The 13,519-nt window shown below is 41.0% G+C and overlaps 2 protein-coding genes across 5 annotated transcripts in view; one reads left to right on the forward strand and one right to left on the reverse strand.

Annotated features, from left to right (window-relative positions):
• The first annotated feature begins 2,267 nt into the window (after positions 1–2,267).
• LEAP2 (liver enriched antimicrobial peptide 2) lies at positions 2,268–4,421 on the forward strand. The gene is made up of 3 exons (XM_007087755.3): positions 2,268–3,485; positions 3,708–3,847; positions 4,139–4,421. Exons 1-3 carry the CDS (start codon positions 3,429–3,431, stop codon positions 4,173–4,175), a joined length of 234 nt encoding a protein of 77 aa, XP_007087817.1. The 5' UTR covers positions 2,268–3,428; the 3' UTR covers positions 4,176–4,421.
• Positions 4,422–10,595: 6,174 nt separating this feature from the next.
• The window catches only part of AFF4 (AF4/FMR2 family member 4), a 104,803-nt gene continuing 101,879 nt past the window's right edge, over positions 10,596–13,519 (reverse strand). For all 4 annotated transcript variants that reach the window (XM_042983810.1, XM_042983800.1, XM_042983815.1 and 1 more), the window contains one exon: positions 10,596–10,837. In XM_042983810.1, coding sequence (XP_042839744.1) covers positions 10,710–10,837 — 128 coding nt within the window. In that variant the 3' untranslated portion in view covers positions 10,596–10,709. The remainder of the gene's footprint in view (positions 10,838–13,519) is intronic.

Genomic DNA, 13,519 nt, shown 5'->3' on the forward strand with positions numbered 1-13,519 from the left:
CTCTAAACTGGGGGGGGGGGGGGGGGGGGGGGGGGGGGGGGCACGGAACCCTGTGTAGCAGGGTGATGGGGACGGTGGGTGAAAGGGGTGTGTGTGGGGATGTGTTGCGTTACCATAGCTCAGTGCTACTGTACTGGGACCTGGGATTATTTTGGAGACCATTCTATCTGCAGAGATCTGTAAAGAAAAGAACTTTTAAAGTCTCTTAAGGAAGAAGGGGACCACTGCCGTGGGCCTTAATGCCTATAACCCACCCACTTGGAGCCTCCAGCCCTGGCTGTGGCTCAGTCCTCTGCTTCCAGGGCACAACCACTTAACTCATCTAGCCCTTCTTTTCCTCAGCACTGCCCCGCCCCCACAAGGGCTCTTATCTCTGGGCTGTAGAATGCAGCGAAGTGAACTCCGCTTTGCCAACAAAGTCCTCGAGATGCAGGCCTACCTAGTGTAGGGCCAGAAGTCTGTGCCAGTTCCAGCCAGCAAAAAAGCAAATATACTTTGACCCTTTGTTGAAGTTTTACCTGGAAGAGTTTTTCCATTTCAGAGTCTTTCATTTTTTATTAGACCTGTCCTGCTCAGGGACAGCAAAAAAGTCTCCAGTTACGGCCAAGCCCTAATGGTCTCCTCTCCATCTGGAATGTGTTTCAAACTGCTCATGTAGCTACACCCTCTTTCTCTCATTTCATCCCCGGCACTTACCTCAGCAGCAGAAAATCCCTGGGAGTTGTAATCAGAGTTACCTAGCTATAAGCTATCCAACATGCTTCTCATTTTCTTTTTGTAAATTAATCATTTGAAACCCCCCCCCCCCCCCCCCCCCCGCCAAATGTCAGTGGCTGAGAGGTCTCAGATCTCCTCCCATCTCACTGAGAGAACAAGAGACTGAAGCTCAAAGGGAAAGGACTGACCACTGGTCAGTTAACCCAGACCCCGGGCTCCTGCCTCCCAGCCAAGCATTGTTTTCTCTTTATGGCTGAGATTGTTAAAGGCTGCTTAGACCTTTCTGCTGGAGGAAGATGTAGTTGTATGATTATTCATTCAGCGAATACTTGACTGTTACAGAGCCCACTGATTATTTTTATTTATTTCAGGAATAGGCGTTCACAACTATTCAAGGGCTATGGGATGGTTGTGGACAATGGCTGTCACTTCAGCTTCATGCTGTCCAGATGCCACTTTCCTTTTCAAACTTTGATTTTTGCTCCATGTTTAACTTAAACAACTACAGAGGTAATGTAGGCATATTTTGGAATACTTTTCCTAACCGGGTTCCTTCCATGGGCAGTGAACTGATAGGACTTTCCTCTTGGGAGGGGAGGTGGCAAACAAGATTGAGGCTTGAATCCCAAAGGCTTCTGCAGTGCTGTCACACTCATTATGATAAATAAGACTTTATCCCCCTGTACACAATGGACCCTCAGGCTTTTTCCTTGCCTGGGGAATTGGCTAGTTTGATTTTGCTTGGAGTAGAGGAAGGCAGAAATGAAAGATGAGGAGAAACCATGTTTGGAACTATCAGTTTCCAAATCCCATTTGGCAGATCATGCTCTTTAAGGGGAGGCTGGCACGGAGGCCACAGACCTGTCTCTAGGACATCACGTTGTCAGTCTTTTGCTTATCTAATCAGATTTGTGTTCTTACCCAAAGTTCACTAGGTCATCACATAGCTTCTTCCCCACTCCACAGAGGTTCCTGGTTAAGCCCCTACCTGGGCTGATTCAACATCCAAGCTCAGGCCTAAGGGGAAGGAGCAACCAGCTAGTCTGTTTCTTCAAGTTCCTAAAGTGCAAGTAGTGGTGTCTCCCTCGGGGCCTGGCTGCACGGTCATCAGTGGACTGGGACCAGGACCGTCAGATCTGTGGCCACACCCCACTCCCCTAGCTCCAGTTGAGGTCCATCTTCCCACTCTCTGCTCCCTCAATAAGACGATTGGCATTTATGCTGTCCTATCTTCTGCTGTTCTGCGTCTCCTCCACTTTACCTTGCAGAACAGGCAACCTCAGACCAAATACCCATCCTGATAACAAGGGCCTTGGAAAGAGGTATCAGCCAAGCTTTTTTTTTTTTTTTTAATATTTATTTTTGAGAGAGACAGAGAAGAGACAGTGTGTGAGCAGGGGCCGGACAAAGAAGTGGGGAGACAGAATCCGAAGCAGGCTCCAGGCTCTGAGCGGTCGGCACAGAGCCCAATGCAGGGCTCAAACTCACGACCTGTGCGATCATGACCTGAGCTGAAGTCGGTTGCCCAACCGACTAAGCCACCCAGGGGCCCCGTATCAGCCAAGTTTTTAGGGAGACACCAAGGAATCTTGTTACATCTGTCTTGGCTTAACCTTCCAGGTCATAGGAGGGATGTGAAGTCCTATCAATCTTACTCATAAGTTACAGCTCTTTCCCCCACATTTATCAAAATGCCCATGTCATTTAAGGAGTACCCATAACACCTCATGACTTAGGTACACACACTTTCTTGTTCTAGCAATCTGCAGCTGTTCCTACGGAAGCTGATGGACGTTTTGTGCTTTGGCAATATCTCAGCCCTAGGCCTGCTCCCCTGAGGCTGCTAGAAGGCTATGCTCTGCAGATGATCCCAGTCACCTACTGGGCAGAAAGCCTGTAATTCCAGGATTGCTGTCATATGTCACCACCATCAAGCAATCCCACTGATTTAGGACCTAGGATGCTAAGAACTCATTCACATTTTTAAAAACAAAACCACCTATACTCATTCATTCTATTCACCCATAGTTCAAGTAAGTCCCACATCAGTCTTGATTGCCCTTCCCCTGGGAAAAGGCAGGTAGTCCAGACTTTGAACTTGCCACAGCTGGGTCCATTCTTCTAGTGGGACCATCTGGAGCAGATAACTGGATGAGAGTCCATCTGTACAAAAGGGGGATCTGGGGCCACTGTTAGATCACATATGCTGAAGCAACTTCCCAAAGAAGGGAGCTAAGGGCCTTATCCAATTGCCTGCAACATGATAGACTGGTGCTTCTTTCCTAGACAAGTCTGAAAGGGATCAACACTATTTCTGAAGACCTCACTATTAGAATTTTATTTTGATTACGGTGACCTCACTGAGCTATTTTGGAATCAAAATGTGGCTAGGTGCCTGGTTTCCCTCAGTGGCTTCACGTGGCTTTCAAAGGGAAGGAGAGGGTGGTGCTTTTGGTAAAATGGGTAATAGCGTCCAAGCCAGTAACATAATCACTCAAAGTCCAAATGAGGGATCAGTAAATACAACGTGCCTGAAAGGCAGGCCTTGAGCACATTCCTCTGGTAGACATTAACTTATTACATCAACTGTGGTTGCAAATATAAACTTTGCCCCCATCTCACCTGGCAACCATAAAAGTGGTGAATTTCAGTCTATAAAAGGAAGTGGGAACTGCCCCCGGATTTCAGGCTCCAACAGCCTCCCTGTCAAGATGTGGCATCTCAAACTCTTTGCGGTGCTCATGATCTGCTTGCTGCTGTTGGACCAGGTAAGAAGTGGGTGTACAGGGATTGTGGTGGTGTGGAGGGGTGGGTGTGGCGGGGGGTGGGGGGTGGGGAATTGTAGACCGAACTTGAGAACCAGACTCAGCCCTTGAGGAAAAGTCCCTCTGCTCTGAGTCTACAGCATCCTGGCGGTGAGCATTCTCCCAAGGTGTGCAGAAAGGGGTCACCTCTTCCACGCCTGAGCTTTACTAGTCTTTGCCCTACAGGTAGATGGCTCTCCCATGCTGGAACCGAGTTCAATGAAGAGAAGGCCACGGAGAATGACTCCATTTTGGAGAGGGGTTTCCCTCAGGCCCATCGGATCCTCTTGCAGAGATGATTCTGAGTGTATCACGAGGCTGTGCAGGTAACTCCAAAAACTTGGGAGAAGGGCAGAGGACAGAAGAGCACACACACAGATCTAAGAATAAAACTGGGAGAGACGACTGCCTGGGCTGTAGCCGGGAGCTCCATGGAGAATCCCTCAGGACTTGAGAACCAAGAACAGCTCAACAAAGTTAGCATGAAAGGTGGTGCCTTTCCTTTCTGCAGTCTATCCTGAGGTTAGATAGAGCCAGGAGAGGAAGGAAACACAGAAGACATGTCTCTGGGCACTGCTAAACCTTTGTCTTAAAAACCACCTTTTCTTTTCCTTAAGAAAAAGACGCTGTTCCCTAAGTGTGGCCCAGGAATGACGTACACACCGGGGGAAAAGAGGACAGCATTCACCTACAACAATGCTCCATTCTATGGAATACTGATGAACTGCATTTTGGCTGGAGACACTTAAGTGAAGCAATTTTGTGTTAATATTTAAAGACAGATATATGCTTTAAACTGGTCTCCATTTCTTCTTAGAATGTTATGTAGATAAGCTTAACTAAACTTGTCAATTTAGAGTTTATTTTTCTATGTATACTATTAAACGTCTCAAACTGAAATTTTCAGTCTCAAATTCAAGTTTTTGAGGGGAAAAAGGATTCATTTTGTATGCTACAGAAAAACCCCAACATTGCCTAGTAACAGACTACTCAATCTGGAAAGGACAGTGAAAGTGAACATGTAAGAAATAAAGAACACAATGGCAGGCTGCAAGAGAAAAGTTTCATAGGAGCCAGAGGATCAGCCTTGGCAAGTTCACAAGCTGTGGCCCTGGATCCCGGCCCTTTGCTCCAGGTCAGAACTCTTCAGCAAGGCCTCAGACATGGGCAGTGTCAGCACTTACTGCCCGATGATGGGCCCAAGTCTGTCTGACTGAAAAGGAGGCAGAACTGGAAGAAGAAAATCTAGTTTAATAAAACGATAAAACCCAAGCCCCCAAGAACAGCAGAAAAGACTTTTCTGAGTTCTACTGGAGCAGGGTGAACTGTGATCTACGCAAAAGGATGCATGGCCAGCAAGTTCAGAATTTCTGTCATCAGAAAAGGAGAGCCGGACTAGGGGACCGACTCTTCAAGCAGAGAAGCAGTAGACACTAAGCTACAAAAGAGAAATTACATGAAAAGGCAGAGTAAGAGTTGAAGAAGTTTAAAGAGCACAGTGTTTATAAACTTTAATACAGAAAATCTATTTGATATTTATTAAACTTAGTTTCTCCAGCTATGGTTTGGCATTATACAAAGCATCTTAATGACACAGTAGAGTTAAAAAGATCTTTACAAATTGAAATGTGATACCCTTGTCTCCAAATATTTTAATTGCCATAAATTTGTTTAAAAATACACATTAAACGCATGTTTGACACTCTAAACTTTCTATAATCTCAATACCACAAAATACATATAATATACTATACAGATGTGGAAAAATCTAGTTAGTATATAATACTTTGCTCACCATTAACAGCTTTATTATGTGAAATGCACATACTTAGAAATCCTAGCTTTTGAGCCCCAAAGTACCTCTGAAATTTTAATGTATTGCAACAAATAAAAATCACAGTATATAATTGAAATTTTGGTTGAAAATGTCAGATGCCTAAATATTTTGGATAAAAGAAATGTAAAACAAAGATTTGGATCATGTACAAAACAAAGGCATCTTATCAGACACTAACAGTACCTTTCTGCAAAATCAACAAGGCTTTTTATCAGCGGCATTGCTTCCCCTCCAAAACCCTCCCCAAATATCAAACCGTTATTCACCAAATAATTTTAATGTCAAATAAGATAAAAGGATTCAATAAATATATAAGCATTTCCATCCTCCATATACAAAATTTCTTAAAACCATTCAAAACGGAGGCTAGATAGAAATTTTCATAACCGTGCTAACCAACCTACCTCACATCTGGTCCTCAAAAGTAGTGCCTTTTTAGGCACTGCCATCCGGGCCAGCTCTGTTGGTGAGCCCCGCCCCCCCCCCCCCCCCCAAACCCCAGTACTGTTGAACGCTCATGTCAGTGATTTGCCAGGTGTGTGCATAAAGTTTTAAAAGGGGGACACTTCTTGAACAGTAACAACAAACTCAACAGTATGGATAACCATGGCATTGATTTGAAAGGCAGCATTTCCAAACATATTTTCCAGAGAGGAACATAGCCAGTAGAAAATTCCAGTGGTTGAAAGCTGAAAAGAAACCCCACGTGGAAACAGTAACAGGTCAAAAACTGCATATTACTAGAATTTCTGGGTGGGAGCTTTTTTTTCCATGCTCATTTAGGAAGCTTTTTTGTTTGCTTCTTTTTAAGAATGGCAATTTATGCTTAGCTGAGCAATGGTGGCAAGGAGAGGTCAATGCTGACATTCCGAAAGTCAACTTCATTATGTGATGATTACTTTAGGCTGCTATTTTAGGATGCTTAAAGATCTGTAAGACTCGGTTTAGACTTAACTCTAATGCCATATTCTGTAACCAGATTCCATCAAAAAGAAGAGATTTAGATATTCTTCCGTTGCTTTTCTAGAGCAGTGACTTTAATTAACCATATGGTTCAACTGAACAGAATCAGCATCCCCTTTACGTACTACTACTAACTTCCTTCCTGTCACTTGCCAGCCTGGTTCTAGGGTCTCGATGTCTAAACTGAATTTCTCCGTTACGGAGTATGTCAAAGACAAGCTCACAAAAAACATTGGCCTCTTGTCACTACATATTCCAAATAATTTGACACTTATCTCTATTTATTTTACTGAATAGCAACCTTAGATGTGCAATGTTATTTATTATTGGAAAAAAAGTCTGCCTCTCCAACATGTAAATACATGAAAACTGAAATGAAATCTGTGTTCCACATAACTAGGGAATATGAGTTATAGGAGTCTACATGAACATGAAATGCTTTGCTTCTGGATTTACTTAGGTTTAAAAAAAATCATCACAATCTGCCTAAAACAGTCATTCCCATCAGATGTTCCTGGGACCCAGAGGCAAACTCCTATAATTCAAAATACATAATGAGGCCATTTTGTTCAATTAGCAACTGGAAAATTAAAATCCTTCCCACCCTGTAAGAGCCCTTATTATACTACAGAAGGGCTCAAATATATTCTCAAAGTTAATTTACTACAAATCATAGTAATTAAGCTTTAACAATCTAAAAGGAATACACATTGCACTCTTGAACATTAATATTCAAGGTGTCAACAAGAAAGTGTCTTAGATCAATTTAATAAATAATGTGGAAATAGTTGCACTAAGCTAAAGTACTAAACACACACATTTTTGACAAACTAATTTCATGTTTTCATACATACATACATATATATAAAGTGTGTATGTGTACATAATTTTAAAATCCAAAGTTGCATACCCTTACGCCTAGGAAGAGTGCACAGTGTACCTCTCCTCTACACAATCAGGCATCACTGACTGGAGCAACCACTGGCTGCTCCGAAACTCCAGAGTGCTGCGAGCCTCCAGAACCAGAACTTTCATTTAGAACAGGTGCCTTTTGTAGGCTCTTGCTTCACAATGCAAGCTCACTCAGTGAATATAATTTCCCAAAGTTTCTGTCATTAAGTACAAAATGATGCTTGTCTGATCTAGCTGATTAAACCTTTCTTTAAGAAAAAGAAAAAAACAACAATTAAAAACAACAACAACAGTGAATCTAATAAAGCCACAAGTGAATGCAAAGCGCAGCCCAGATGCCTATGGATCCACCAGTGCGAGAGCTACCTGGAGCACAGGCATGTTGTGGGCACGTGCACACATTACTCTACACTGCTTTTACGTTGGAGAATTAAATTCGTGATGGTCAAGATTCTCCACTCTTCAGCAACTATAGCTGAAGATTGATCTGAAGTACTCATTTCTTATAAAGTTAGTTCTTGGCTACTTGCCCAGGAAAAGGTGGCCCTAAGGCAAGAAATGGGCTGAATGCTCCCCAGCCAGACTGGCCCCGGGCTGGACTGTGGAAGCTTGAATCACCTGGAGGGGAGTGTTCCCCACAGCCCAGCCCAGGCTGGGCAAAACTACATGTGACAACTTCATCCATTGTCCACTGGATGCCTGTGAAGAGTCCAATGGTGTAGGCTGCTGCCTCCTGGCATACAAGTGTGGTCTTAAAGAGCAGTCAATAGAGTTTTTTTTAAATAGTTGCTACTTCTATAATTAACTATATATTAAGTACAAGTCTCAGACGAAGTAAGTTTTTAGCCACTTGTCAAATTCAGGTTTAAATGGTTACAGAACAGTGAAGACACCTATTGAGGAAGGAGGAACGGTGGCCTATAAAGGAGTCCAAAGTCTGTGCTGGAGCGGATGAAGACACAGACAACTTTGGAGGAGATGGACACAGAGGGAAGGGAGTGGTGTTTCCACAGACTATTACATTAAAAATTCAATTATTTAGGATACGATTTTGATCCACTGCCCATTACCACCTGGTGGGAAAAATCCCTCCACGATGAAAAGCTTGAAAAATTCATTCTCTAAGAATGAACAGTTTTACAGAGAGAGAATTAACTTAGAGCAGCACCAGAAAACATGCAGGAAACTATATTTTAACCAAGTATCAGTGTGACCCCAGAAACACTCCTGCTGCCTTTCAGGACACACAAGAGATTAGAACACACTGGAATTCAGAGGTACCCAGCTGGCTGCTGTTGCTGAAAAGTATAAACGCTCAGAGGACACTTAATCCCTTTCTAAGACATCACTGCAAATTAAGGAATCAGAGTAAGAGCAATCAGAGAAGGACAGGACATACAACTACTTGATTAACAGGGGTGAGTTTCTCAATAACTACCCTAGATCACTGAGAAGTCGTCCTCTTAAGGAAAACTGTTCCTAAAACATACTAAGATGAAGTCAGAAAGATTTCAGAGGCAACTTCTCTAAGGGAAAAAAGTTAAATTCAACCAAATTTCTAGATTCCGATCTTCAGCGACATGCAAAAACAACCCGAGGTACAAAACAGTTAAAACGCTCTATAAATTTGAACCATAGGACAATGAGGATTCACTAGCTTCAGAAATGAGTGTAAAAAAGACTCAAACACAGAGGACTCAATGCACCACTGGGCTTGGGAGATTTTCTATCCCGTCTTTCCCACTTCAAATCTTAGCAATCATCTGTAAATAGCAGGGCAATCCTTTTTTCTGATTGGATGGATTCATTTTTGGAATGGGGAAAAGGATAAACTATTTTTTGAAGCAGCATTACCCAACAGGTTAGACTAAGTCATGTACCAAAGCATTAGCTTTTCTGAAATAATTAATCTTTATGTGACCCTAAAGGAAGATTAAAAAGTAAAGAGAATTTAACATTATTACTGCTGAAGACCAACCACATGGGTGATCTGGTCCTAGTGTAAAACTTCATCTGTAAACAATCCATAAAGGTTTCATTCAAAGGTAAGATTTAAGGCACACCAGACATGATAGGGGTACGAAAGGGGGATGACAGACGGTACATTTCTCGCTTTTAACGCCTATATGCACCTTACAGGGAAGGTACTCTGATACACAACTCTTACAGAGCTGGCTTCTTAAGCTCTACCCCTGCTCCCCTCCCCTTCCCAAGAGAGCTAACATTGAACTAAATTAGATACTTTTCTAGTGTGAATTTTCTGATCCCATCGGAAACACAAATCATTGGTGAGGGGGCCCTCATAATACAAAGGCAGTCAATACAAGACAAGTCTAAAAGGAGAACGTCATCTCTACCTCAGGCATTATAAACTGTAAGTTGTACAGCAAAAGCACACACAGCAAAGCTCCAGCCCATTCCTGCATTAGTCACTGCATGCTCCCATGAGAGCATCACAATCTAGTGTGGCAAAAACATTTTACAAATAAGAATTCTGAAGAGAGATTTAACCCTTCAAACACCATCACCGAAAGAGATACAGGCAACATCCCCCGGAGCTGGATCATTGTTTGTCCCTCAGTAACTTAACTCTGTTTCAAAACCGTCAAGTTATTAGCAACAAAAAAGAACACATGGTTTTAGCAAAATCCATGAAGTTCAAGATTGTCCTTTTATGAAACCCTTCACACGACATCCGTCTCCTAGAAAGTTTACCTGCCCTCTTTTGTAATGCATTAAATGCAAGCTATAGTCACCTTGTGATTGCTATAGTGTTATTAACACACATTCACAGTTCCGGAAGTAATGCATACTGAATCAGACACATTTCATCTTCTCTCTGGAGAATGTCATCTTCTCATATTTAAATGATTTTCATGTGTAGAAGAATATCCTTAATACTAAGTATAAATTCTGCAAGAAAACTGTAGTTACGATTTAAAATAATATCAGGTAGTAGGTACAGAAAGAACACGTCCGCGTTTTAGATGAACCAACTCTTACTCTTAGAAGAGCTACCACAAAAAGACATTAGATAACAAAGCTCCCAAAAGTATATAAATAAAAATGCCTACATTAAACTTAGGCTAAATTTTCAACAGAGTAAATTCATAAGCAGAAATAATTAAGTTTTAAACTAGCCCCAATCTGGGAACTTAAAAAAATTAAAATAAATAGGATTTCAATTGATTAGTTATGAATTGCAGCTGGAATTTCAATCTTATTACAGATCACCGAAACCGTCTTAGCAATGTGCTGCAGATTTAAAAACATTTAAATAATTTTCCATATTGGGAATATTAAAGGGGTCAACTGACATCATGGCTTTGGGTTATAAATAACAACACACATGAACCAGGGAGGAAAAAACCATTCCTCATTCTTAGTGTCGACTAGGTGGCATGTTATGGCAGTTTTCCTTTGTGATGTGACACAGTGTTGTGGAGAAAATCAGAGGCAACGAGAATGTGTTCAGTTCAAGATATCAACTTGGCATCCTGGCGAAGCCAGTGCAGTCCCTGCCGGGTATATCGAACCAGGTCTGTCATGATGCTTGCATTAAAGATGAGAGGGCCCATCACTTTATCCAGTTCAGCAAAGAATTCTAGAAAACCAAAAAGAGTCATTAAATGATACACATGCTCTCCCCAAACACTGCTTTAAAAGTTTGGTCTAGACTATAAAACAGTATTCATAGGAAGTCAAAACAAAGATTCCCGCCTGCACTAAAATGATGACTGTCCATGTTTTAGAACAAACCATCCATCCCACAGTCTCTGTCTTTCAAGCTACATTATTTTCTCTAAGTCATGAAATGTTTCCAACAGACTGTATGGTTAGGCATTAAGTGTTATACATAAAAGCAGAATTCCACTAATGGAAATTATCAATTGCTAGTATGCAGTATACACTACTAAAATGGGGACCTAGTGCTACGATGTACTCAAAACAGTCTCTGTTTACTGTTTTTGTGTAACAAGCAAGTGGTACAAAAAAGGACAATGTTCTGTGCATGTTTCCCTGTAAGAGCTCCTGTGAGGTTAGATATTTATGACAGCCTGTATCCAAACTTTCTGCTGCAATCATATACCATGCAACAGTGATAAACTAAATCCCATGTTTCAGACAGTATAGTTTAAAAATATAAGGGATGGAAATGAAAGGATTCTTCCTATGTGAACAAATACAGGTTGATGTGGATGTGAGGTGGGTGCAGAGGAGGACGGAACGAAAGTGTCCTAACATCTGATCCTGATGCAATTTTGGGAGAAGACAGAGAAGGATGCAGGACTCAGATGGTAAAGAGTTTTTATATGTGCAGAGAAAATGGGGTCATTCTCATGATGAAGACTTGGCCCTACTCAACACAAGACACAATCAAACAGTGAGGAAAAAAGGGTCTTCTTTATAGAATGCCACCTAAAAAATGCAGAAGGAATATCAGAAGACAGATTCCTATTTCCTAATGGAATAATAGATATAGATAATAACCATCAATGGATGTTAAAACAGAAGTAAAAGTTTGAGGGGCGCCTGGGTGGCTCAGTCGGTTAAGCATCCAACTTCAGCTCAAGTCATGATCTCATGGTTCGTGAGTTTGAGCCCTGTGCTGGGCTCTGTGCTGAAAGCTGAGAGCCTGGAGCCTGCTTCGGTTTCTGTGTCTCCCTTTCTCTTTGCCCTTCCCCCACTCACACTCTGTCTCTCTCTCAAAAATGAACAAACATTAAAGCAAATTAAAAAAAAAAGTTAAAGTTTAATAGGGAATCTTACATCAAACTGAGGCTAAAACCACCTGAATTCAATCAATGGTCAAATCCTAATATCACTAAATAAGAGATAACCATTAATTACATGCCTCATAATATGCTGTAATATGCTATAATAGGAAATCAAGAGCACCACCTATGAAGTATTATCTAAAATAATGAACTTGAATCTAATCAAGTCTCAAGATGTAACTAATCAGTATGAAGGAAATATGGGGGACAGAGGAGCAAGCTAAATGATACCATGAGGAAGGAATCAGTCAAATCCAGAATATGTGTCATTGAGTCTTCAACATAAATGGCACAGTGCCCCACCTCCAAAAACACCAAAAAATAGAGGAGGGAGACTGATCAATGGATGTGTGGACTCTGTTGGAAACAAACAGAGCTGTCTTTAAAAAAAACAAAACAAAAACCCGCATATTTGCAACAAAAGGGAAACTGGATGGTAGACTAGGTATTAGGTGACAGAAAGGAAGTACTATTAATTTTGGTGACTGTGTTAAAGTGATCACGGTGATCATGTTTTTGAAAAGTCCTTATCACTCAAGGATGCATATACCAAAGTATGTTGGGGTGAAATGTTATAATATCTGTTGTTTGCTTTAAAATACTCCAGGGGCAAAGAAAAGCAGGAGTCAGAAAGAGATGGAGTAAGATTAGCAAAATACTGTATTGGTAAAGCTGAAGTTGAGTGCAAGGTGCACAGGGGTTCATTACATCATCCTCTTTCCTTTAGTCAGTATTTGAAAAGTACCAAGCAAAAAAGTAAAAATGAAAGAAGAGGATTGAAAAAAGGAAAAATGAAGCTGGAAAACTGTTATCAGAGAGAAAAAATGTAAAGGAAAGCAGGAGTGACTTAATAAGAATTTTGGCTTTGTAACCTTTCCTGAGCAACACTGACAGTATTTAAAATTTTAAGAAAAAATTGGATTTTAAGAAACACAACTTCATGTTAGATGCTGGGGTTCCTCTTCTACCTTTCTCTTCCCATTATCCCTCTTTAGGGATAGGAATCGTTCATCTTCATCTGATTACCTGTTTATATAATAAATATTTAAATTCACTGTGACAGAAAGACACTTGACTGACTGATGGGAGTGTTGGTCTACAAAGGATCTACCTGAATAGTTGCCACACTTGCCATATTTGCTAATAAAAGCCATGAAAATATTATGGTGTTTATATAGTACTTTTCCCTAGTATTTTATTATTATGTCTTAAATTTAAAATCCAGTAGAGTTAACATACACTGTTATATTAATTTCAGGGTACAATATGGTGATTCTTCCCTAGGACCTTTAAATATGTTATAATTCTCAATGTTCTTAGTTTGGGACATAACAAACATAAGGTACAAAGTCTCAAATAACCTAAAACTGAATAATGCCAGAAAATAGTTTATTTTATAGTCTCTTTTACCATGTAAGTTTTTCAACAGACCTAAAAATCCAGTATGAATGTGTTTTTTTTTTTTAAGTTTTATTTATTTTTCTTTTAGTAATTTCTACACCCAACAC

The sequence above is a fragment of the Panthera tigris genome, chromosome A1 (assembly GCF_018350195.1).
Source record: "Panthera tigris isolate Pti1 chromosome A1, P.tigris_Pti1_mat1.1, whole genome shotgun sequence".
NCBI classification, from domain to species: domain Eukaryota; kingdom Metazoa; phylum Chordata; class Mammalia; order Carnivora; family Felidae; genus Panthera; species Panthera tigris.

Coding starts and splice junctions, on each gene's coding strand:
- LEAP2 (XM_007087755.3), top strand. CDS start 3,429: ATGTGGCATCTCAAACTCTTTGCGGTGCTCATGATCTGCTTGCTGCTG. Junction 3,486..3,707: donor GCTTGCTGCTGTTGGACCAG/GTAAGAAGTGGG, acceptor TTTGCCCTACAG/GTAGATGGCTCTCCCATGCT. Junction 3,848..4,138: donor TGTATCACGAGGCTGTGCAG/GTAACTCCAAAA, acceptor CTTTTCCTTAAG/AAAAAGACGCTGTTCCCTAA.